This window comes from Macaca fascicularis, chromosome 12, assembly GCF_037993035.2.
Source record: "Macaca fascicularis isolate 582-1 chromosome 12, T2T-MFA8v1.1".
In the NCBI taxonomy this organism is placed as follows: domain Eukaryota; kingdom Metazoa; phylum Chordata; class Mammalia; order Primates; family Cercopithecidae; genus Macaca; species Macaca fascicularis.
In genome coordinates this window covers 4,335,962-4,357,684 of record NC_088386.1, presented here as the reverse complement: position 1 = coordinate 4,357,684, position 21,723 = coordinate 4,335,962, and the positions used below count along the sequence as shown (strand labels likewise).

Sequence of the window (21,723 nt, the reverse complement as noted above, 5' to 3'; positions counted from 1 at the left end):
GTCGTATCTGTAGCGTCTCTATTTGTGTATTTATTTTTCCTTGAAATAAAAATGTTCTAAAGTTACATTGTTTTCCATGCTGCCTGTTGTATTACCTCTCACAACTTACGCAACAAAATTTTACATAGTCATATTTCCAGTTCTTATACGTCTGCTCTACTCTGTATTTCGATTTGGTTAGAAAATCTGATTATTCTTGATTTCACCAGGAGCTTTCTTTTTTATTTCTTCCAAATAAAAACTAATAGTCAACTTCATCAGGCATTATGACTGGAAAATTAAGCACTCGCGGAGAGAAAAGAAAGAATACAGTCATTTTATTTTATTATTTTATTTTTGAGAGAGGGTCTCACTCTCTGCCCGGGCTGAAGTGCAGCGGTGCCATCATAGATAGCTCACTGCAGACTCAACCTCCTGAGCTCAAACGATCCTCCTGCCTCAGTCTCCCGAGTAACTAGGACCATAGGTGTGCACCACCATGCCTGGCTAATTTTTGTATTTTTGGTAGAGACAGGGTTTCACCATGTTGCCCAGGCTGGTCTCGAACTTCTGGCTCACACAATCCTCCCACCTTGACCTCCCAACGTGCTGGGATTACAGGCATGAGCCACCGCACCCAGCCAGCCCTTTTAAGTTTGAGCCCTTTAACAGGATCTAAATCTGGTGCTCAGGATAAAATGTTGCCTCTGGTGCTTTCTTCCCAAAATGACAGTATTACGGAGGCATTCTTAATGTTCCCTCTTCAAATCAGAAACAGTAAGTTGAAATTGCCTTCAACTTACTGTTGATGGCAATTCGAGCCCAGATGCCAGTATTAGAGAACATATATTGAAGAACTGAATATGTAAGTAAACCACCATTTCCCTATACAAGTAAATGCATAGGATACTGCCAGTCATTAAATATTGAGTCTAGCACAATGTATGAAGCATAAAAATTCAGTGCCACTGGTTTTTAAACAGCTGTTTCCCCCAGAGAAAGGGCAACTTCTGGCCTGCACCAGTAAAATAGCAACCTTTTTTCATTACTTTGCATAAAGATTTATAAGTGTCCCAGGACCTGGGAAGCCAGTCTATAACAAGACGGCCCCCAGCGACTTCGCTTTCCTTCTCCACGGTGATCAGCCACACACAGACAGCCACTGTGTGTCGGCGAGCTGGTCTGCTCCGTCAGCCCAGGTTTAAAATCCAGGCTTACTTTCGGTTAACGAATCGTACGTGGATGGGCCCCCCTGGCGTCAGGAGCCCGTGGGTTTTCGCGTGAACGGCTTTAGTCTGAGAAGATGTTTTGATCTCAAAATGTTGAAGCAACTAAGAAGAGAAAGAGAGAGAAGGGGTCAGAATTGGAACAGCAGAAAATTCTCAGTGCTCCCTGAATGCTTTTACTCTTCCTGTGGCGGCACCGGGCTGCAGAGAGCCCAGGCAAGGAGCACCCACATCCAGCTTTTGGAGGCTACAGAACCTCTGGGTGAGCGGGAAGCCCGCTGTTTGGAAACAGAATTCATGTCCACTGAGCAGCCGTGCAGCCATGGGACAGAGATACAGGCAGATGCTCAGATGACTTAAGTTTCATTTGCCATTTCAAATTCGAACTCTGTTGCTTCCACTGCAGGTCTAGATGAAGAAGGCGTCAAAGGAGCAGGGGGAAATGCAGAACAAAGAGAAATTCCGGGTTTCCTGCTGGTTCTGAATCTGCAGCCACTTCAGACCCGGCCAGAAACAGAGGCGGAGAGAGCTGAATCCTCCAAAAGACTTCATCGTGCTAACATCCTGAATTTAAATATTCTTGGTTCGTACCTTTGATTCCATTTCTCATCTCTACAGTTCAAAAGCAGAACCAGCCCTGCCTCCCACGATAAAACTGGAACGTACCTACATGGTGAGTTTGAAAGAACACCAAAGTATCCATCACCCTAAAGCGATTATCTCCCCCACCGGCCGGCCAGGGCTTGATGTTCAAAGTCAGCCCTGGGCTTAGGAATACAGGTAACCTGCTCTAAAGACTTCTGTCCACAGACAGGCTCCTGGGGGGAGGGGGCCTTGCTTTCAGCCCATTTGGACAGGGCAGGGGGCAGATGAGCTGGTGACACCATAGTCTCCTACTCCTACTTAAGACCCAGGCAGTCCCCACCCTGCCCTTCCTCTCTCTCCAGTTTTGTCTCCCAGGCAAAGAAGCTGCAGCCAGGATGGGCTAGGGCTCCAGGCTGGAGTACCATGGTGTGATCACGGCTCTCTGCAGCCTCAACCTCCTGGGCTCAAGTGATCCTCCCACCTCAGCCTCCTCAGTAGCTGGGACTACAGGCATGCATCACATCTGGCTAATTTTTTTACTTTTTTGTAGAAACAGAGACTCGTTTTGTTGCCCAGGCTGCTCCCGAACTCCTAACCTCCAACGATCTTCCCACCTCCGCCTCCCCAAGGGCTGGGATTATAGGTGTGAGCCACCACGCCCGGCCTCTAACACTATTAGAAGGGGACGACGTAGAGCTCTCCGCAGAGCCTAATTTACAATCAGTTGTGCTGGTAATAGTGAATAGTGATGAAAAAGGAAAGAATGATGAGATTGTTGATCTTGGTTCGTACCTTTGATTCCATTTCTCATTTCTATAGTTCAAAAGCAGAAGCAGACCTGCCTCCCAGGGTAAAACTGGAATGTACCTGCACGGTGAGTTTGAAAGAATACCAAAGTATCCATCGCCCTAAAGCGACCATCTCTTTAAGATAATCTCTTTAAGATATCTCTTTTAAGATAATTAAGAGTCAAGCAGGGCACCAGGGCTCGAGGGTCAAGGCTTGCAATGGGGACACAGGCGTAACTCACGCCTTCGTCACTATTAAAGAAATGAGCTGAACAGCATGTCTTCAGGCAGCTCCATCACGTGCTGGCATCTGGGTGAATCAGCCTAAACACCCAACCTCTGACCCCTCGCGCTGACCTCTCAGAAACGCCTGCTCATTCCCGTGTGGTAGAGGGAAGACTCACATGTGGGTCTCCTAACATCAAGGCCAACGTGCCACACAGTATTTTTTCTTTTCTGAGTGGTTTGTTTGTTGAAAAAATTAAAACTATGCAGGAGACAAAAGACAAAAAACACTGCTCCCCCTGACCCGCCCCCACCACATCCAGTTTCCAGTTCCCAGGGAGTTGGGGTGGATCTTCCAAACATGCTCCTGTTCCATCAAGTATCTTTCTCCTCATTTTAAGGGAACATATGAATATCACACCATGAAAGCTGTCCCCTTCCTTCCCAGTAGCCTTCAGGCATGTTCCCTGTACTGTTGAGGCAGACGCCATTTATTTGGTTAAGAAAGGCCCCCCTGTTGGGAATTGAACAATGAGAACACATGGACACAGAGAGGGGAACATCACACACCGGGGCCTGTCAGGGGGTGGAGGGAAGAGGAGGGAGAGCATTAGCACAAATACCTAATGCATCGGGGGCTTAAAACCTAGAGGACAGGTTGATGGGTGCAGCAAACCACCATGGCACATGCATACCTATGTAACAAACCTGCACGTTCTGCACATGTATCCCAGAACTTAAAGAAAAATTTTTAAAAAAAGAAAAGAAAAGAAAAGAAAAGAAAGGCCCCACTGTTGCTCCTGTGCTAAGAGACTTTCTTCATTAATTGGGGTTGAGTTTTATCCATTATCTTTTGGGACGCTCGTGTAATTTTTCTCCTTATTGTGGTGAATTCTACTGACAGATTTTCTCTAGGCAGACCATCCTTGCATTCCTGAATACACCTGATGGGTGAAGATGCCTTTGTATTTTATACATTCAGCCTGCCAACTGTTCATTTTGCATATTTTTCATCTTCAATGATTAATCAGTCAGGCTGGCCTGTAGTTTTTATCTTCCATATCATCCTTTCCAGGTTTGAATGTCAAGGTTATGCAAGTCTCACAAAACGAGACTTCCTTTTTCTATTCTCTACTTATATAAGACGATGATTACCTGTTCCCTGAAGTTCTGATAAAACTTGTCAATAATCCTGTCTAGGTTCAGGACATTTTAGGGGTAAATCTTTTTACCACTGACTCATTTCTTTGATCTGTTCTCACTGATTGGATATCTTAGGTCTGTTCTCTTTCATTTTAGTCCATTTGGATGACTTATATTTTTTCTAGCAAATAGTATGCTTTATCTAAGTCTTCAAATTCATTGGCAAAAAACTGTTAGAGGTATTTTCTTGATTAAAACAAAAATCATCTCCTGCCTATACGGTTGTGCCTCCCTGCTCATTCCTCGCACTATTTGTGCCTTCTCTTTTTTAATCCTTTTTCTTTTTCTTTTTTATTTTCGAGACAGAGTCTTACTCTGTCACCCAGGCTGGAATGCAGTGGCCTGATCTCGGCTCACTGCAACCTCCGCCTTCTGGGTTCAAGCAATTCTCCTGCCTCAGCCTCCCAAGTAGCTGTGATTACAGGCACCCTCCCCCGGGCCCGGCTAATGTTTGTATTTTTAGTAGAGATGGGATTTCACCATATTGGTCAGGCTGGTCTCGAACTCCTGACCTCATGATCTGCCCACCTCAGCCTCCCAAACTGCTGGGATTACAGGCGTGAGCCATGTGCCTGGCTTTTTTCTTAACAATTAAAAAATCATGGACCAGGCATGCTGGCTTACACCTGTAATCCCAGCACTTTGGGAGGCTGAGGCGGTGGATCACTTGAGGTCAGGAGTTTGAGACCAGCCTGGCCAACATGGTGAAACTCCGTCTCTACTAAAGATATAAAAAATTAGCTGGGCATGGTGGCAGGTGCCTGTAATCCCAGCTACTCCAGAGGCTGAGGCAGGAGAATCGCTTGAACCCAGGATGCAGAGTTGCAGTGACCCAAGATTGTGCTACTGCACTCCAGCCTGGGCGACAGGGTGAGACTCTGTCAAAAAAAAAAAAAAATATCATGGGCCAGGCACGGTGGCTAACACCTGTAATCCCAGCACCTTGGGAGGCTGAGATGGTGGATCACTGGAGGTCAGGAGTTTGAGACCAGCCTGGCCAACATGGTGAATCCCCATCTCTACTAAAAATACAAAAATTAGCTGGGCATGGTGGCAGGCACCTGTAACCCCAGCTACTCCAGAGGCTGAGCCTTGTGGGCCACCTGTGCCTCCAGAACCAGCTCTGAGCCAGTGGGGGTTCTCCCCACACCTCGTTCTGTGCCTCCTCTCTGGGCAGTAGACCCTTACCTTCTCCAGCTCCGGTGCCCACCCTAAGCCTGACCATCGAGAATCCCTCTCCCCCTCCTCCAGTCAACCAGGCTTCCCTGGTCCCTTACTGTCCCTTCTGCCCAACTCTGGGCTCCCAGTGAGCCGGGAGGAGGCACCTGTATGACTTGTAGGGAAAAAGTCGAGACACCTGGATCCCACCCTGCACCTGCCACTGTGGGACTTGGCAAGTGGCTGTTGCTCTCTAAGCCTCGGTTTCCTCATCAGTAAAATGGGGAGATGAGGTCACCAGGCACTCCCCACGTTCTCTCAATGCTCAGGCAACGATGGAGCCCCCAAACCTCGGGCCAGGGTTTCCCGTCGCTGAAAACAGTCTTCTCCAACTTGCAGCAGAGGCTAACGGGTGGAATTTTCTCCGCCATTGACTTTTCTTTTATAAAATTTCCTTCAGGTGTTACTTAGTTCCTGCTACAGCCTGAACCCAGATACGGTGAAAACCCAGAATTACGTATCTTCACGTGTGAGGTGTTCTCTAACGACACCCAGGGCTTCTGATGTTTCGCAACCTAAGAAGCTCGAGAACCAGTGCTCCGTGTAAATGGTTGGCTCGGTTAAACAAAGGAGACCAGCAAGAGGGCCACTGTGCCTTTCCCGGGGGGCCTGCTGCTGAGGGTGCCTGAGACGCCAGCTCCTAACTGCAGACCCGGCCACTAGAGGTGGAGGTGGGGTCCCCAAACCCCATAGGGCCTCGCGTAGACCTCCAGCGTTTCTCAGATTGTAGCCATGCACCACACCACCGTCATCGGCGGCAGCAGTGGATGCCCCACCCCTAACCCACCAAACCCGCGACTCTGCAGGCGGGGCTAGGAGTCTGCCTTGTAAGGCCCTCCCTGCTGGCTTTATGCTCCCTAGCGTTTGAAGACCACTCATTTGACCCCCGCTCCCCTCTCTCCCAACCTGCTGTGTGATGGCAGGAGAGCTGGGCTCTGGGCCCCCGACACCCCCAGTGACACACACCCCATCCAAATCTTCAGGCTGTGGCCTATCGTCCACCCACACGATTCCAAGGAAGGAGTGAAGCAAGGCAGGAGGCCATGGGGTTGAAGTGGCTGCCATGGTTGGGGGGCAGGGTGGGCACGGGAGATGGGGAGTCATTTTCAAGGGATTTCATGCAGAGCTCTTGTTTTTGGATAGGGTCTCACTCTGTCGCCCACGCTGGAGTGCTGTGGTGTGATCAAGGCTCACTGCAGCCTTGAACTCCTAGGTTCAAGTGAGCCTCCCGCCTCAGCCTCCTGAGTAGCTGGGACCACAGGCGTGAGCCACACTGACAGCTCTTGCTCTTAAGTTTCCAAAATCGTGTTTTCTTTTTAACCTGGAAGTCTTTATCCAGTTGAGCCCAGTAGAAAGAGGCCGAACCCAAAGGCCAACGTTTGGCCTCCACGCCCTACCTGGATCACGACGAGGTGAATCTCCAGTTCTGCGATCCTCCGCCCTATGCAGCTGCGAACCCCATGACCAAAGGGGATGGATCCAAAATTGTCAACTCTGTCTAAGTCTCCTTTCCGCAGCCAGCGCTCAGGCCGGAACTCCTTGGCCCGAGGGAAGTTCTCATCCTGGTACGATGTGGCATAGTGGCAAAGGGCCAGCTGGGTCTGAGGAAATCAGGGATGACACAGAAAGGATAAGGAGCAGAATCACACGAGAGCAGGGCAGGGCCCAGAGCCCTAGCAGGACAGTCTCCCGGGATGCTCCCTCCCGGGGGCCGCCTGGGTCCACTCACACCCAGGATGGCAGCAGCTCCCTCCCTTCCCTCTCCACAGTGCACACCAAATGTCACTGCAACCACTGACAAGAACATCAAGCCCTGCAGACTCTCCGCAGTGACTGGCTACTTCCACACGGCCCGGGGAGCAGGCCAAGGAGCATGGGCGGCCTTGCTGGTAAGCAGTAAGTTTCCAGAACTTTGAGATCACATCATTCCCCTCCTTTCTCCCAACACCCCATCTTCATCTTAAAATACATGCAAAAGAAAAGGAAACCTATTGATCTCTGCTTAGGGACAAAGACTCTCTGAAGGTAGAAGCAGATTCCAATTCAGCCCCAACCCGCAAGGCCTGGCCAACCCCTATGTCCCCAAACTCACGCCTTTCGGAATCAGATACCCGCCAATAACCAGGTCTTCCTGGGTGACCCGGCCGTTCCCTGGCAGCACTGGAAACAGCCTGCAGAAGAGCCAGCGGGGACAGGAACGATGTGGTGACTTTCACAATATTTTATTGAACATTCAGAACCTCAGATATATTCCCATTTCCATTAAAAATTCTTAAAAAGTAACACATGATACTTTTTCAACTGAAACATTTTGCAAGGACCTTCGCGGCTTCTTTGCTGTCTTGCTTTGCCAGCAAGTATTCTGAGGAATGTGGAAAAGATTCCCAAAGCAAAACGTTTGCAAAACACAAAGCCAAGTCTTTCACATGCCATTGTGTTCCCAGAAGGGAAAATTCCAGGTTTCTAATATTTTATGTGACCATGGGACCACTTTATCAAGGAATAGTTCATAGGACCTAAGGCCCCATGAAATGCATTTGGAGAAACGGCATTTCAGCCATCAGGTTATCTCAGAAAACACTGAATAAAACTTTAATTAATAAATACCAAAAACCCCACAGCCAGCTCCTGTTTTGTTTTGTTTTTTTAAATTTTGAGATTGAACAGCATGCTCTATAGGTTGAGGGTCATTATCAAGTCAGCTTTGAAAGAATTTTTTAGTACATACTGCAGAAAACAAGCTTTGCTCTTTGTCACAGCACTTCCTCACAGAGGATGCTGCGTTTTGGGGAAGGGATGTCATCTGTCCCTAATCCCACCTCCTACCCAAACCATCCCCTCAACCCAGGACAGCCCACATCCCTCCGGCTTTCCCCTTTGTCAGGAAAGCCCTGTCTGGGAGCAAATGAGCCTCAGTGGGTGGCTTCTCAACCCAGATGAGGACATTCGCATAAGAACCATGAGGTTTGTACCCAGGTCTGGAAATCAGCAGAACGCCCAAACTGTTTTCCTGACATATCGATCTTGTTTAGTGTTATCTTCAGAGGAACAAAGTCAAAGGCCGTTGACCCAGGCATATGTTGGGAAACCCCCGATAAGCCAATTGGCTAAAGCAGTGACAATATTCAATGACTGCTCCAAAAATCTTTTTTTTTTTTAAACAGTCTCGCTCTGTTGCCCAGGCTAGAGTGCAGTGGTGCAATCTCGGCTCTATCACCTGGCTTCAAGTGATTCTCTTGCCCCAGCCTCCCAAGTAGCTGAGACTACAGGCACCCACCCCCACACCTGGCTAATTTTTGTATTTTTAGTAGAGACGCAGTTTCACCATGTTGGCCAGACTGCTCTTGAACTCCTGACCTCAGGTGATCTGCCTTGGCCTCCCAAAGTGCTGGGATTACAGGTGTGAGCCACTGTGCCCAGCCCAAAGATATTTACAGAGAACAAGGATTATGTCGACCCATAAAACAGAATGGTCTTTCTGCTATTCTGACAAGAGCAGAGGAAAAATAACAGTCACGAACATCCTCATCCTAAACAAGTCAGTCATGGAAGGCAGCTGGAGAACTTGCTATGATAGAGAACCAGGGACATAAGGGACACAGTTTGTTGATAGATTCTGGCGAGCCTTTTACCTCAGGGTTTCCTTAAGGAGAGCTCTGACCAGCGGGACCTTGGGGACATCAGCTGCAGTTGGAACATGCCTTTCCCCTAAATTCTTGACGATCTCCCGGTACACCGTCTGCTGCACCTCTGGGTGCCTTGCCAGGAGGTACACCGTCCAGGACAAGGTGAAGGACGTCTAAGGAGAGAAAGCGGCAGACACAGGCAGGCAGTGAGTAACACCAGGACCGAAACAGACGCGGTGGCAGGTATGAAGTCCCCTGGGAATACACACAGCTGCAAAGTCAAACTCATCCAATTCCATATAGCACTTAATGTCTTACTGAAATGAAAGACTGTTTCCTTAATTCATGGCAAAAATAATAATAATAATAACCGAACATATTTGGCAAGTGACATGGACTCTATGATTCGTATGCTCCTGTCATGAAAAACCACAGGAAACATGATCCTGGAGCTTTTTTAATCACTGAAGAGCAGTATGTCAGCGACACTGTGGAGCCTGGAGGATCTGCTGGGACTTCGTGTGACCTTCTTTGCAGGGCTTACTCGCTGTGTGCCAGAAAGGGCCTCAGGCTGCCCCCCAGCATCCCCAGGCCCAGGAAGCTGGGCCCAGCCCACTCTGGCTGCCCTAATCTAGATATTGGAGTGCACAGGGGATCACTAGTTAGCCATCGTGTCCTGCCTTCATCAAGGAAGGTCCACACAGAGCAAGTCAATAGCTTGTCTATACAAAGCAGTGTGTCTTTTTTTTTTTTTTTTTCAGAGTCTCGCTCTGTTGCTCAGGTTGGAGTGCAGTGGTGCGATCTGGGCTCACTGCAAGCTCCGCCTCCTGGGTTCCCACCATTCTCTTGCCTCAGCCTCCTGAGTAGCTGGGACTACAGGCGCCCGCCACCACGCCCACCCAGCTAATTTTGTATTTTTTAGTAGAGATGCGGTTTCACCATGTTGGTCAGGCTGGTCTCAGACTCCTGACCTTGTGATCTGCCCACCTCAGCCTCTCAAAGTGCTGGGACTACAGGCGTGAGCCATGGCGCCTGGCCAGCCATGTCATTTTTTATACCTCTCCTCAAACCTTTCTACTTATTGAAAATCATTGTTTTATTCTCGTAGGTCCCAAGATTTTCACTAAAATCAATAGTATCATCTATGGGGCTACATTTCACTCTCTTGTAAACAAGGAAATGCCACAGTATAAAGGCCTTTCTCTTTCACCAAAAAAAGAAAAACAAAAAACCTAATTTAAGCAGGCAATATTGATATCATTTTCTTGTAGAAGATATCACGTGTTTTGGAGGGCAGGCCACTTGTATATATAATAGAATGTGCAAGCTCTTATAAATTATAAAAGATTAGTTAGATGCTTCCTATCAAGAGAATAGAAAATTTCTATTAAAATCACATTTTTACGGAAAAAATGTGGTATATCCATACAATGGAATACTACTCGGTAATAAAAAAGAATGAGTTACTGTTATATGCCACTACATGGATGAATCTGAGTCATTCTTCTGAGTTCAGGAAGCCAGATGCAAAAGACAGCATACCATATGACTCCATTTTCATCAATGTTTAGAAAAATGTGGCAGTGGTTTCATAAATGATTCCATCTGTCAACAATCTGTATTGCATTAGGCAGTTTAAATGGAGTTGACTGTGCATAAATTATGCTGCAATAAAATCATACTAATTTTTAAAAATCAGTATGAAGTTGTAAGAATTTGTCCCCTGGCTTCTATTGCAGGATGCTAAACGGAACAGCTTCCTTCTGAATGCCACCTCATTGTGATGTTCTTAGTTACCACCAGGGGGCAGGAGGCACAAGCTCAGCGACCAGGCCATTCATTCATTTCTTCACCTTTCAAGCGGTGTCTCAATTTGAGCAAATCCACACCATCACATTCACATAGTTAATTAGAATCTTCATTGATTGTATCATTTAGTTTGCATTGAATTCATATACTTTTTGTTTTATTGTTGCACAAGATCCAAAAGAATAAGGAGTTTATGCTGTGTGTGTGTTTTTGTTTTGTTTCGTTTTTTGCTTTTACATGCTTAAGTGACATCATAAGAAGAAGAAGAAAGCTTTAAGGCTTCTTCGTCCCTTTAAGATGGAGGTCTGTGCAGGGAGTGCCTTATTCAAGGCCGGGAAGCACCTGCGCAAAGGAAAAGCTTTCAGATGATGAGCTTGGTTGTTTAGTTTTGCCACCTGTTAATGAAGTCAACGACTCCTACCTTAGAGGAAGCTGTGAGACAGGCAGGGTGTGCATGGAATGCTTTGGAAACAGCGAAGCGTCACACAATCTAAATTCTCACTTTCCACCCGGCCACCAGAAGCACCCCAGCCCGCAGCTTCCCCAGTTTCCGGCCAGAAATTTCATTATCTTCCACCTACTGAAAGCATCAGCCTAGCTCCTCCCCGTTTTGCCACTTCCTTTTACCAAATTTTACAACTGCTCTGCACCTGTACCTACATGGGGATCATTTTCACACATATCCTATTAATTGTATCATATACATGTGTTTTTGAAAGGAACTTGGCTCCTTATCCCCCCTGGACCATGCCGCTCCCATCCAGCCAAGAAACCCATGTTAACTACCTAGTGTGTTCCCTCCACGCCCTGCTCTGTGTTCACACAGCCACGGACAGATGTGCACATGCACACAGCTGGGAGGGGGCGGTGCCGTTCACGCAGTCACGGACAGATGTGCACATGCACACAGCTGGGAGGGGGCGGTGCCGCTGCGTCTTACTCACAGGACACGGTATACCCGCTGGTCTGCCTCTTCCTTTCCCATGGGATAGCCTGTGGGATGCCCCCAGGTTAATGGGCAGTGCTCTGTTCTCATTCTGATATGGACCCTCCCTGGTTCCAGTGTATCATTGATCTGCCACACTACTGGGCTGCATTCACAGGGAATTTGTTGATACACACACACACACACACACACACACACTCTCTCTCTCTCTCTCTCTCTCTCTCTCTCATCAACCAAACTGCTTAAGTTTACTTTCTTCACACTCTCTTTAGCAGGTTTTGGTTTTGAAGTTATGTTGGCTTTATATAACAAATTGAGGGGTGAATGAAATGAATTCTTGGCTTTATGAAATAAATTCCACAGCCTGGAATATTTCAAATGATAACTAATAAGGTTTTTATGTCCGTACCCTCTTCATTTGTGAAATTATGAAACAATGACAAAATGTTAGGAATGACTTGTAAACTGTAAACATTTATTATAATTTTGTGTGTGTGATGTGGCATTTTGGTTACGCTTTTCACAGAAATCATTATGCACCTTACATTTAATATACAATCATGCATCGTATAGGGATGTTTTGGTCAATGATGGACCCAATATACAACGGTGGTCCCATAAGATTATAATCCCACATTTGTACTGTAGCTTGCCAGTGTTTGAGTATGTTTGGATACACACATACTTACCACTGTGTTCCAGCTGCCCAGAGTATTCAGTGCAGTAACATGCTGTACAGTTGTGTAGCCTAGGAGAAATAGGCTCGACCATGCAGCCTAGGTGTCTGGTAGGCTACCATCTAGGTTTGTGTAAATACACTCTAAGATGTTCACGTAATGACAGGACCACCCAACAACGCATTTCTCAGAACAAATCTGCATCATTAAGTGATGCGTGACTACTCATGCAGTTTTCTCCTCCTGGAGCCCCTCAGCAGTGCAGCAGGCCTAGTACAAACATGAACAGTGTGCTAAACAAATCTGCCTTAAAAGTAGACAACAGCCAGTCACAGTGGCTCATGCCTGTAATCCCAGCACTTTGGGAGGCCGAGGCAGGTGGGTCACCTGAGGCCAGGCGTTCGAGACAGCCTGGCCAACATGGTGAAACCCCCATTGCTACTAAAAATACAAAAAATTAACTGGGGATGGTGGCAGGCACCTGTAATCCGAGTTACTCTGGAGGCTGAGGCAGGAGAATCACTTGAACCTGAGAGACCGAGTTTGCAGTGAGCCGAGACCGTGCCATTGCACTCCAGCCTGGGCGATACAGTAAAACTCCATCCTCCCCCGCAAAAAAAGTAGACAACGTGTGCGAGATGGTGAGGAAGGGGTTATCGTGTGTTGCTTGCTGAGAACCAGGACCCCAGACTCACCGTGTCGACGCCGGCCAGCAGCATCTCAGTCACGTTGGCATAGATCTCCTGTAGCGTCAGCGCCTGGCTAAGGAAGAGGTATGTGAGGAGTCCCCCGCTCGCCCTCCGGCCTCGGTCCGTGTGGTACTGTATGTCCCTCAACTTGTTGTCAACATGAATTTGGCCTGTTTGAAAACAGTATTTCTTTTGAAAGGAGTTTGGGTTGACAATCATCTTTTCAGTCTCAATGCCCTCTGTCCTCCCAGTAGCTTAACTAAACCAGGGGCAGATGAGAGAGGGTAAGGAAACCCAACTTATCTAATGTCAACCTGGGAGTTTCACTCATACACTTGCTTATGTAAATGAATGAAAAGTTAAAAGACAAGCTAAACATATCTTTCTTTTTAAAAATAAGCTGTGGCCGGGCGCGGTGGCTCAAGCCTGTAATCCCAGCACTTTGGGAGGCCGAGACGGGCGGATCACTAGGTCAGGAGATCGAGACCATCCTGGCTAACACGGTGAAACCCCGTCTCTACTAAAAAATACAAAAAACTAGCCGGGCGAGGTGGCGGGCGCCTGTAGTCCCAGCTACTCAGGAGGCTGAGACAGGAGAATGGCCCGAACCCGAGAGGCGGAGCTTGCAGTGAGCTGAGATCCGGCCACTGCACTCCAGCCTGGGCGACAGAGCGAGACTCCGTCTCAAAAAAAAAAAAAAAAAAAAAAAGAAATTCTTAAAAATAAGCTGTAAGATATTTGCAAATGTTTGCTTTACTAATCCAATAGCCAAATATATTATTTATATAATATAAGTAACAAAAACGCAAACTCTTTTATTTTTATCTACCACATTTTCAGAAGAGAAAATGAATGGAGGGGAAAAGGCCATGCATTATTATCTGGGATGTTACCGTGCAGCACAGACTTCAGGGCTTATATATTCAAATAAATGTTGTTGTTGTTTTTTCCTTAAGACAGAGTCTTGCTCTGTGGCCCAGGCTGGAGTGCAGTGGCATGATCTTGGCTCTCTGCAACCTCTGCCTCCCAGGTTCAAGCAATTCTCCTGCCTCAGCCTCCTGAGTAGCTGGGATTACAGGCACACACCACCACGCCCAGTTAATTTTTGTATTTTTAGTAGAGATGCGGTTTCACCATGTTGTCCAGGCTGGTCTTGAATTACTAACCTCAGGTGATCCTCCTGCCTCAGCCTCCCAAACTGCTGGGATTACAGGCATGAGCCACTGTGCCCAGCCTAAATATTGATCTTGAAAAGACACCATGAAACACTTTCTTCAGTGTTAGCATTGCTCTAGAACATTGTTCTAAGCATTTTGAAAATAATTTCTTGCTTTCTGGAAATGCTTTTATAGTAAAAATTTTAGTCACATAAGAAAACAAATCTCTTTGTAATCTCACCTTGGATTGGAACAAAAATTGTAACGTTCAAATAAATGTGCATGGGCCTGAAACTCTACAGTTTAAGCACTGACCAATTTACTTGGAGTAAAGACATCATCTTGCATGGACATTTACTTGTACATGTCCCTGCTAGCATGCCTGTTAAAATAAAAATTATTTTAAAATGAAAAACCTGATCAAGTGGCCTGTAGTCACAACCCACATGCTTTTTACTTCTTTGAAAAACAAATCCGTGGCCAGGCACAGTGGCTCACTTGTAATCCCAGCACTTTGGGAGGTCAAGGTGGGTGATCACCTGAGGTCAGGAATTCAAGACCAGCCTGGCCAACATGGTAAAACTCCGGTTCTACTAAAAACACAAAATAATTAGCCAGGCACGGTGGTGGGCGCCTGTAATCCCAGCTACTCGGGAGGCCGAGGTATGATAATCACTTGAACCTAGGAGGCGGAGGTTGCAGTGAGCCGAGATCACACCACTGCACTCCAGCATGGGTGACAGAGCAAGACTCCATCTCAAAACAAAACAAAACAAAACAAAAACAAATCCAAAAGTTATGGGTCCAAAAACCAACACATGACTACATCTAGGCATCCTCTGCTATGGTCACCCGTTGTCTGGATGAGAGTTAGACACACGACACGGCAGGTCAACCTGCTTCTGCAAAAGGTGCTCTCAATTCTTCTCTTACTGAATTTGAAGAGTCCATCCCAGGACCTGCAGAATTCCCGCCAGGGCTTTGGGATGAAGGGGCGAAGCCATCTGGGGATGGCGCCTGCATACATGGAGGTCTTGAACATGCTAAACATGAGCTCCAGGGCCTCGATGTATTCCACAGTCAGCTGTGGTATGCTGTTTTCCAGGCAGCCCAAACGACTCTCATAAAGGATGGTAGCCACTCCTAGACAGGAAAGAGAATGTGAAAACCCTCTTCTAGATTATTTACCATACCAACGGGCAATGTTGGGCCATAAATGCAACAACTTTCAAACGTGGTCCAAATGTCCCACATGAGACGTCGTCACTCTGAGGATTCCTCTGCGTCCTGAGCTGCAGGGTGCTGGCATTTAGGGCTGACAGGTGGCGCTGTTGCTGCTTCGTCTAAGGAGCCCCACAGCCCTGGGAGGCACAGGTGAAGCCCTCTGTCGGGCTCCGGAGGAAACTCAAAGACTCCCAGAGTTTCAGCAGCTTGGCTAAGGCTGCAGAGGAGGATCCTGGGACAGACCAGGGGCATGGTCTGAAATGATGAGCCCTAGGGAAGGGACAATCACTGAGCATGTCACTGCTCTCCCCTAACACCCTCCCCTCAGGAAGGAGGTGGCAAACCCCACAGGGCCTCTTCCTGCCCCACATGGCCACTGGGGATCGCCTTCCAGCCACCTGCCCAACTCGAGGAATTGAGAAGTGACTCCTCCTGGCCAAAACAGGGAGCCCAGGCCCGGAGAGCTAAAGGCACAGTAGAAGTGGCCTGGATGAATCCGTGTTGGGCAGAGCTGTGAACCGTGTTTACCAATCACTTCTGGGACTATTTTATTATTAATTTTAGAGAAAATTAATATCAGAACTCTGCAAAGCTAACCTGAGTGAAGCTTGAAGTGAGGTAAGCTTTTTTTAAAAAAAGATGAGAAAGCTGATAGAAAGCCCTCCAAGATGCATTCTTTTTTTTTTTTTACACAGAAATCACCATGTTAGACCAAGATGCTTTTTTTTTTTTTTTTTTTGAGATGGAGTTTCACTCCTGTCACCCACACTGGAGTACAATTGGACGGTCTCGGCTCACTGCAACCTCTGCCTCTCAGGTTCAAGCAATTCTCCTGCCTCAGCCTCCCAAGTCCCTGGGATTACAGGTGCCCACCACAATGGCCCAGTTAATTTTTGTATTTTTAGTAGAGACAGGGTTTCACCATGTTGGCCAGGCTGGTCTCGAACTCCTGATCTCAGGTGATCCACCCGCCTCAGCCTCCCAAAGTGCTGGGATTACAGGTGTGAGCCACCATGCCCGGCCCCAAGATGCATTCTTAAGTAAAGAGAAAGCATGGTGCAGAACAGTATGTTTGGTGTACAACCATTTATTGTTTAAAAATAGAATATTCACACGCATTTTTCTGTATGTGCATAAACCATCTGTTGACACATACATGAGAGACTAGTGACCTTGCTGCCTTTAGGAAAGAGGGAGACTTTCACTGACCCCCTTTTGGTATTGCTATTTGAACAGGAATGTACCACCCATTCAATATGACTAAAAGCTAGAATGAGTTTGAAGTAGATGCCCTCTCAACTTTACTTCTTTTTAATAGGTTCAAACAAAATGTGTAGTAATTAGGAACATGGCTTCTTGAGTTTAAAAGACCTGAATTTGAAACTAACTTTCTGCCTCTAAAAAGAGGGATGGGGGTGTGGCATTGGGCAAGTTCTTTTTTAAGTCTCAGTTTCAGCTGGGCACGGTGGCTCACGCCTGTAATCCCAGCACTTTGGGAGGCCAACGCGAGTGAATCACAAGGTCAGGAGTTCGAGAACAGCCTGGCCAACAAGGTGAAACACTGTCTCTACTAAAAATACAAAACATGCCGGGCGCGGTGGCTCACGCCTGTAATCCCAGCACTTTGGGAGGCCGAGACGGGCGGATCACGAGGTCAGGAGATCGAGACCATCCTGGCTAACACGGTGAAACCCCGTCTCTACTAAAAAATACAAAAAAACTAGCCGGGCGAGGTGGCGGGCGCCTATAGTCCCAGCTACTCGGGAGGCTGAGGCAGGAGAATGGCGTGAACCTGGGGGGCGGAGCTTGCAGTGAGCTGAGATCCGGCCACTGCACTCCAGCCTGGGCCACAGAGCGAGACTCCGTCTCAAAAAAAAAAAAAAATACAAAACATTAGCCAGGCGTGGTGGCAGGTGCCTGTAATCCCAGCTACTCAGGAGGCTAAGGCAAGAGAATCGCTTGAACCCAGGAGGCAGAGGTTGCAGTGAACCAAGACCATGCCATAGCACTCCAGCCCAGGCAACAGAGCAAGACTTTGTCTCAGGAAAAAAAAAAAAAAAAAATCTCAGTTTCCTCATTGGTCAACAGTGGTTCACACCAGGTTCACGTAGCACCGTGCAGGTGATACGCATGTATGTCCCAGACTTAGCACACTGCCTGGGACCTAGGTACCAAGATGACATCTGCGGGTTTGGGGCAAGCATCCACTCTTCCTTCCTTCCCACCTGCTGATTCCACCTCACCTTCCATTGAATATTTGAAGAAAAGGTCATTGACATTGGTCACGGTTTCTCCATCTTCTGCCTGGCTCCTGAGGAGGTAGATTCTTTTAATTAAGTCAGCAATAACTTGGTTGACTTCTCCAGAATAAATGGCCACATCTTTCGGTTTCAGAATTCTTTGTCTCAATACGCTTCTCATCTTGAGCCACTGTTCACCTTCCCTAGAAGAATCAAGTGAGTTTCAAATCATCTTACTTACACTGACATTCTGGGAAAGAATTCAAGGAACCTCTAGAAAAATTTTCAGTCATAAAGAATCAACAAGAGCTGCCAAACTGGAATTAAGACAGGAAAAACTTTTTGCTGGGGAGAGAGGAGTTAATAACTGCAGCCCTGGAGCCTGTTAGAGCTTCTTACACTCTTGCCTTTGAAGCAAACTTTAAGGAAAAAACTACCAGTGGTAAGTAATCATCTTTAGTAAAAGTAATACCACTTCCTTTAAAAAATCTTGAAATAGTATTGTAATAAGCAAATGAGACTGCTAATTAGCAAAAGAGAAAAATTGTATATATATATGTATGCATACATATGTATATATAAATGAAGTAAGTATTGATATTAAAAAAGAAAAAGAGGGCCAGGCATGGTGGCTCATGCCTGTAATCCCAGCACTTTGGGAGGCCGAGGTGGGCGGATCACCTGAGGTCAGGGATTCAAGCCCAGCCTGGCCAACATGATGAAACCCCATCTCTACTAAAAATACAAAAATTTAGCTGGATGTGGTGGCGGACACCTGTAATCCCAGCTACTTGGGAGGCTGAGGCAGAAGAATCACTTGAACCCGGGAGGCAGAGGTCACGGCGAGCCGAGATCACGCCGTTGCACTCCAGCCTAGGCGACAGAGTGAGACTCCGTCTCAAAAATGAAAGAAAGAAAAGAGAGAGAGAGAGAAAGAGAGAAGAAAGAAAGAAAGAAAGAAAGAAAGAAAGAAAGAAAGAAAGAAAGAGAGAGAGAGAAAGAAGGGAGGGAGGGAGGGAGGGAGGAAGGAAGGAAGGAAGGAAAGGAAGGAAGGAAGGAAGGAAGGAAGGAAGGAAGGAAGGAAGGAAGGAAGGAGGGAGGGAAGGAAAAAGGAAAGGAAGAGGAGAAGGACAGAAGGAAGGAAAGAGAGAGAAGAAAGAAAGAAAGAAAGAAAAGAAAGAAAGAAAGAAAGAAAGAAAGAAAGAAAGAAAGAAAGAGGAAGGAAGAGAAGAAGGAGGAGAAGGAGAAGCGGAAGGAGAAGGAGAGAAGAAAGGAAGGAGAAAGAGAGAGAGAGAAAGGAAGGAAGGAGGGAAGGAGGGAGGGAGGGAGGGAGGAAGGAAGGAAAGAGAAAGAAAGAAAGAAAGAAAGAAAGAAAGAAAGAAAGAAAGAAAGAAAGAAAGAAAGAAAGAAAGGAAGGAAGGAAGGAAGGAAGGAAGGAAGGAAGGAAGGAAGGAAGGAAGGAAGGAAGGAAGGAAAAGAGAGACTGCAGCTTGTTACCAGGGTGTGGGGCCTTGGGGCTCCTGGCTGCACTCGGAGGGCACTCAGGTAGTGGGCCCAGCACAGCCCTCCCAGTGAAGGCAGGACGCTGAAGGAATCCCTGGAGGTCTCAGGAGGGTTCTGCAGTTTCTCAGAGGGTGGTGACAGAACTGAGCCTCAAGTACCCACAAGCGTCACCCACACCTCCACACCTCTGCATGGCTTCCCTCCCACCCGTGCCCTGCTTCCCATTCCCAAGGAGACCGCTTGCACTCAAAGCCTGGCCTCCAGATGGGCTTTGGGGGACCCAAGCTAAGCCAGCCAGGCTCCTGGGCCTGGGCACTGCCCTTCCTTTGCTGTCCACCGTGCTGAGGTCACCAGCACCGCCTCACTCCATCTCAGCCGAAGAGGGGTCCGGGCACCCACACAGGCTCCTGAGCCCGCAGCTAACGGGGCAGACAGCAGAGAGATTCTGCCTCAGCCTTCGGGCCCCTCCCTCTAGGCCTGAACATCCAGGAGGAGCTGTTTAATTATCCCCTCAGGATGGAAATTGAGGGACCCTGGTGACATCCGGTCACGATTCTTACTTATCTTACTTGAGAAATTGGGGGCTGTATTTCTCCCCAATTTGTGTATAAGGACATAGATATGAAAAGAGCTGCAAACGGGAGCCCCACTCCACGGGGATTTGGACCGGGGCATCTGCACCTGGGCCTCCCTGCCTGGCCGCGGGCCATGATCTCTGGGAAGGCACAGAGGTGTTAGTGACGCTGGTTCAAAACGAATAATCACAGTCTGCTGAGCGACAGGAAAATCACCACGTGGCGACCAAGTTTGGAGGTTCTGAGCTCCCCCTCAAAGGGATTTTCCTGAAATAGTGGCTGACCACCTCCTTCCCCTGTGCACAGACAAGGGCGCTGTGAGCTTTGTCTGCCTGGGTTATCACCGAACGGACACCACAAAGCACTGCCTCCGAAGAGCTCTGCCCACCACCGAGCCAGCTTTTCCCCTCCTGGCTCCTGACGGGACAACTTGGCACGGAGGAGGAGCGAGAAAACCCAGCAGGGCTGCTGTGTCTGCGAGATCACACAAGCAGGCTGTCAGATATCAACCCATGGTAGGGGGGGTTCTGTGCTTTTCTAAGAGCTGGATTTTAGGAACCAGCTTTGGAAGAGGGGGCCTCCCCCTGAGCTCTCCCTCCAGCCCCTGGCTCAGCCCGGGCGCACATACTCACGCCGAGATGAGCCCGGTGGCTCTGCCCCGCAAGTCTCGGTACTCCCGCCAGGATTCCATGTTGGCTCTCTGGGGCGCAGCGCCCTCCGCCCGGAGCACCTGAGCCACCATATCGCGGTCTGCAATAGATACTACAAACTGAGGACCAAAGTGAGACTTGAAGATTTTTCCATATTCCTGTGTGTGCTTCTGCTGCAATACCATGGAGAAATCGAAAAAGGAAAAAATACATAGGTATGACATACCTTTAACAGAAACATCCTTGTGTGCTACAGGAGCAGAAAATTGGGGCAGAGGGAAGTGCTGTCTAATACAGAACTGAATCAGAGCAGTAACTTACATATTGCTGAGATAAACATGTTTTCACACAACCATCTCTTTTTTGTTGTTTTTGTTTGTTTTGTTTGTTTTTAGAGACATGGTCTTGCTCTGTTGCCCAGGCTGGAGTGCAGTGGCATGAACATAGCTCACTGCAGCCTCCAACTCCTGGGCCCTGGCGATCCTCCCACCTTGGCCTCCCAAGTAGCTAGGACTGCAGGTGCACACCTCCACGCCCAGCTAATTTTTTATTTTTTGTAGAGACAGGGATCTCTCAATGTTGCCAGGCTGGTCTCGAACTCTTGGCCTCAAGTGATCCTCCTACCTCAGCCTCCCAAAGTCCTGGGATTACAGGCATGATCATGGAAGTTTTCTTATTCTTTAGGGAAATGTTTTTAAAACTACCTTAGCTGTGTGAAGCAACAAGACAGAAATGTCATTATAAAAGATAAATGTCCAGAGCAAACAGGGCCCTGTCTGCCAGCACCTTCCCATGGGCCCAACAGCTCTACCTAAGCAGTACCAAGCCAACTGTGCGGAGGAAGCCCTCTGTGGACAATCTCTAACGAGCCTCTAAACCGACTCCCAGCAAGAAAATGAAGGGAAAGTCACCTGGATTGGAAAGGAAGAACTCGGGCTATCTCTATTGGCAGAAGACATGATCTCACATATAGAAAATCCTAAGGAACCTACTAAAAAACTACTAGAACTAATAAACAAGTTCAATAGGACACAAAATCAATATACAAAAATCAATTGCATTTCTGTGCACTAGCAGTGAACAATCCAAAATGAAATTTAAAAAGCAATTCAATTTACAATAGCATCAGAAGGAATAAAGTACTTGACCAGCTGCAGTGGCTCATGCCTGTCTGTAATCCCAGCACTTTTGGGAGGCTTAGGTGGGTGGATTGCTTGAGCATAGGAGTTCGAGATCAGGTTGGGCAACATGGCAAAATTCTGTCTGTAAAAAAAATACATGGCTGGGTGCGGAGGCTCATGCCTGTACTCTCAGCACTTTGGGAGGCCAAGACCAGTGGATCACCTGAGGTCAAGAGTTTGAGACCAGCTTAGCTAACATGGTGAAACCCCATCTCTACAAAA

The 21,723-nt window shown here is 47.6% G+C and overlaps 1 protein-coding gene across 6 annotated transcripts in view; it reads right to left on the bottom strand.

The window, feature by feature from the left end:
- Nucleotides 1–315: 315 nt before the first annotated feature.
- CYP27C1 (cytochrome P450 family 27 subfamily C member 1) overlaps nt 316–21,723 on the bottom strand; it is a 32,992-nt gene continuing 11,584 nt past the window's right edge. Inside the window, exons 2-9 of one of the 6 annotated variants that reach the window (XM_065525351.2) lie at nt 20,303–20,493; nt 17,596–17,795; nt 15,062–15,271; nt 12,978–13,141; nt 8,857–9,023; nt 7,317–7,395; nt 6,622–6,825; nt 316–1,310 (exon numbers count right to left, since the gene is read on the bottom strand). In XM_065525351.2, the coding sequence (XP_065381423.1) occupies nt 1,194–1,310; nt 6,622–6,825; nt 7,317–7,395; nt 8,857–9,023; nt 12,978–13,141; nt 15,062–15,271; nt 17,596–17,795; nt 20,303–20,493 (1,332 nt within the window). In that variant the 3' untranslated portion in view covers nt 316–1,193. The remainder of the gene's footprint in view (nt 1,311–6,621; nt 6,826–7,316; nt 7,396–8,856; nt 9,024–12,977; nt 13,142–15,061; nt 15,272–17,595; nt 17,796–20,302; nt 20,494–21,723) is intronic. The other 5 variants (XM_065525349.2, XM_065525350.2, XM_074008789.1 and 2 more) reach the window with 5 other exon arrangements.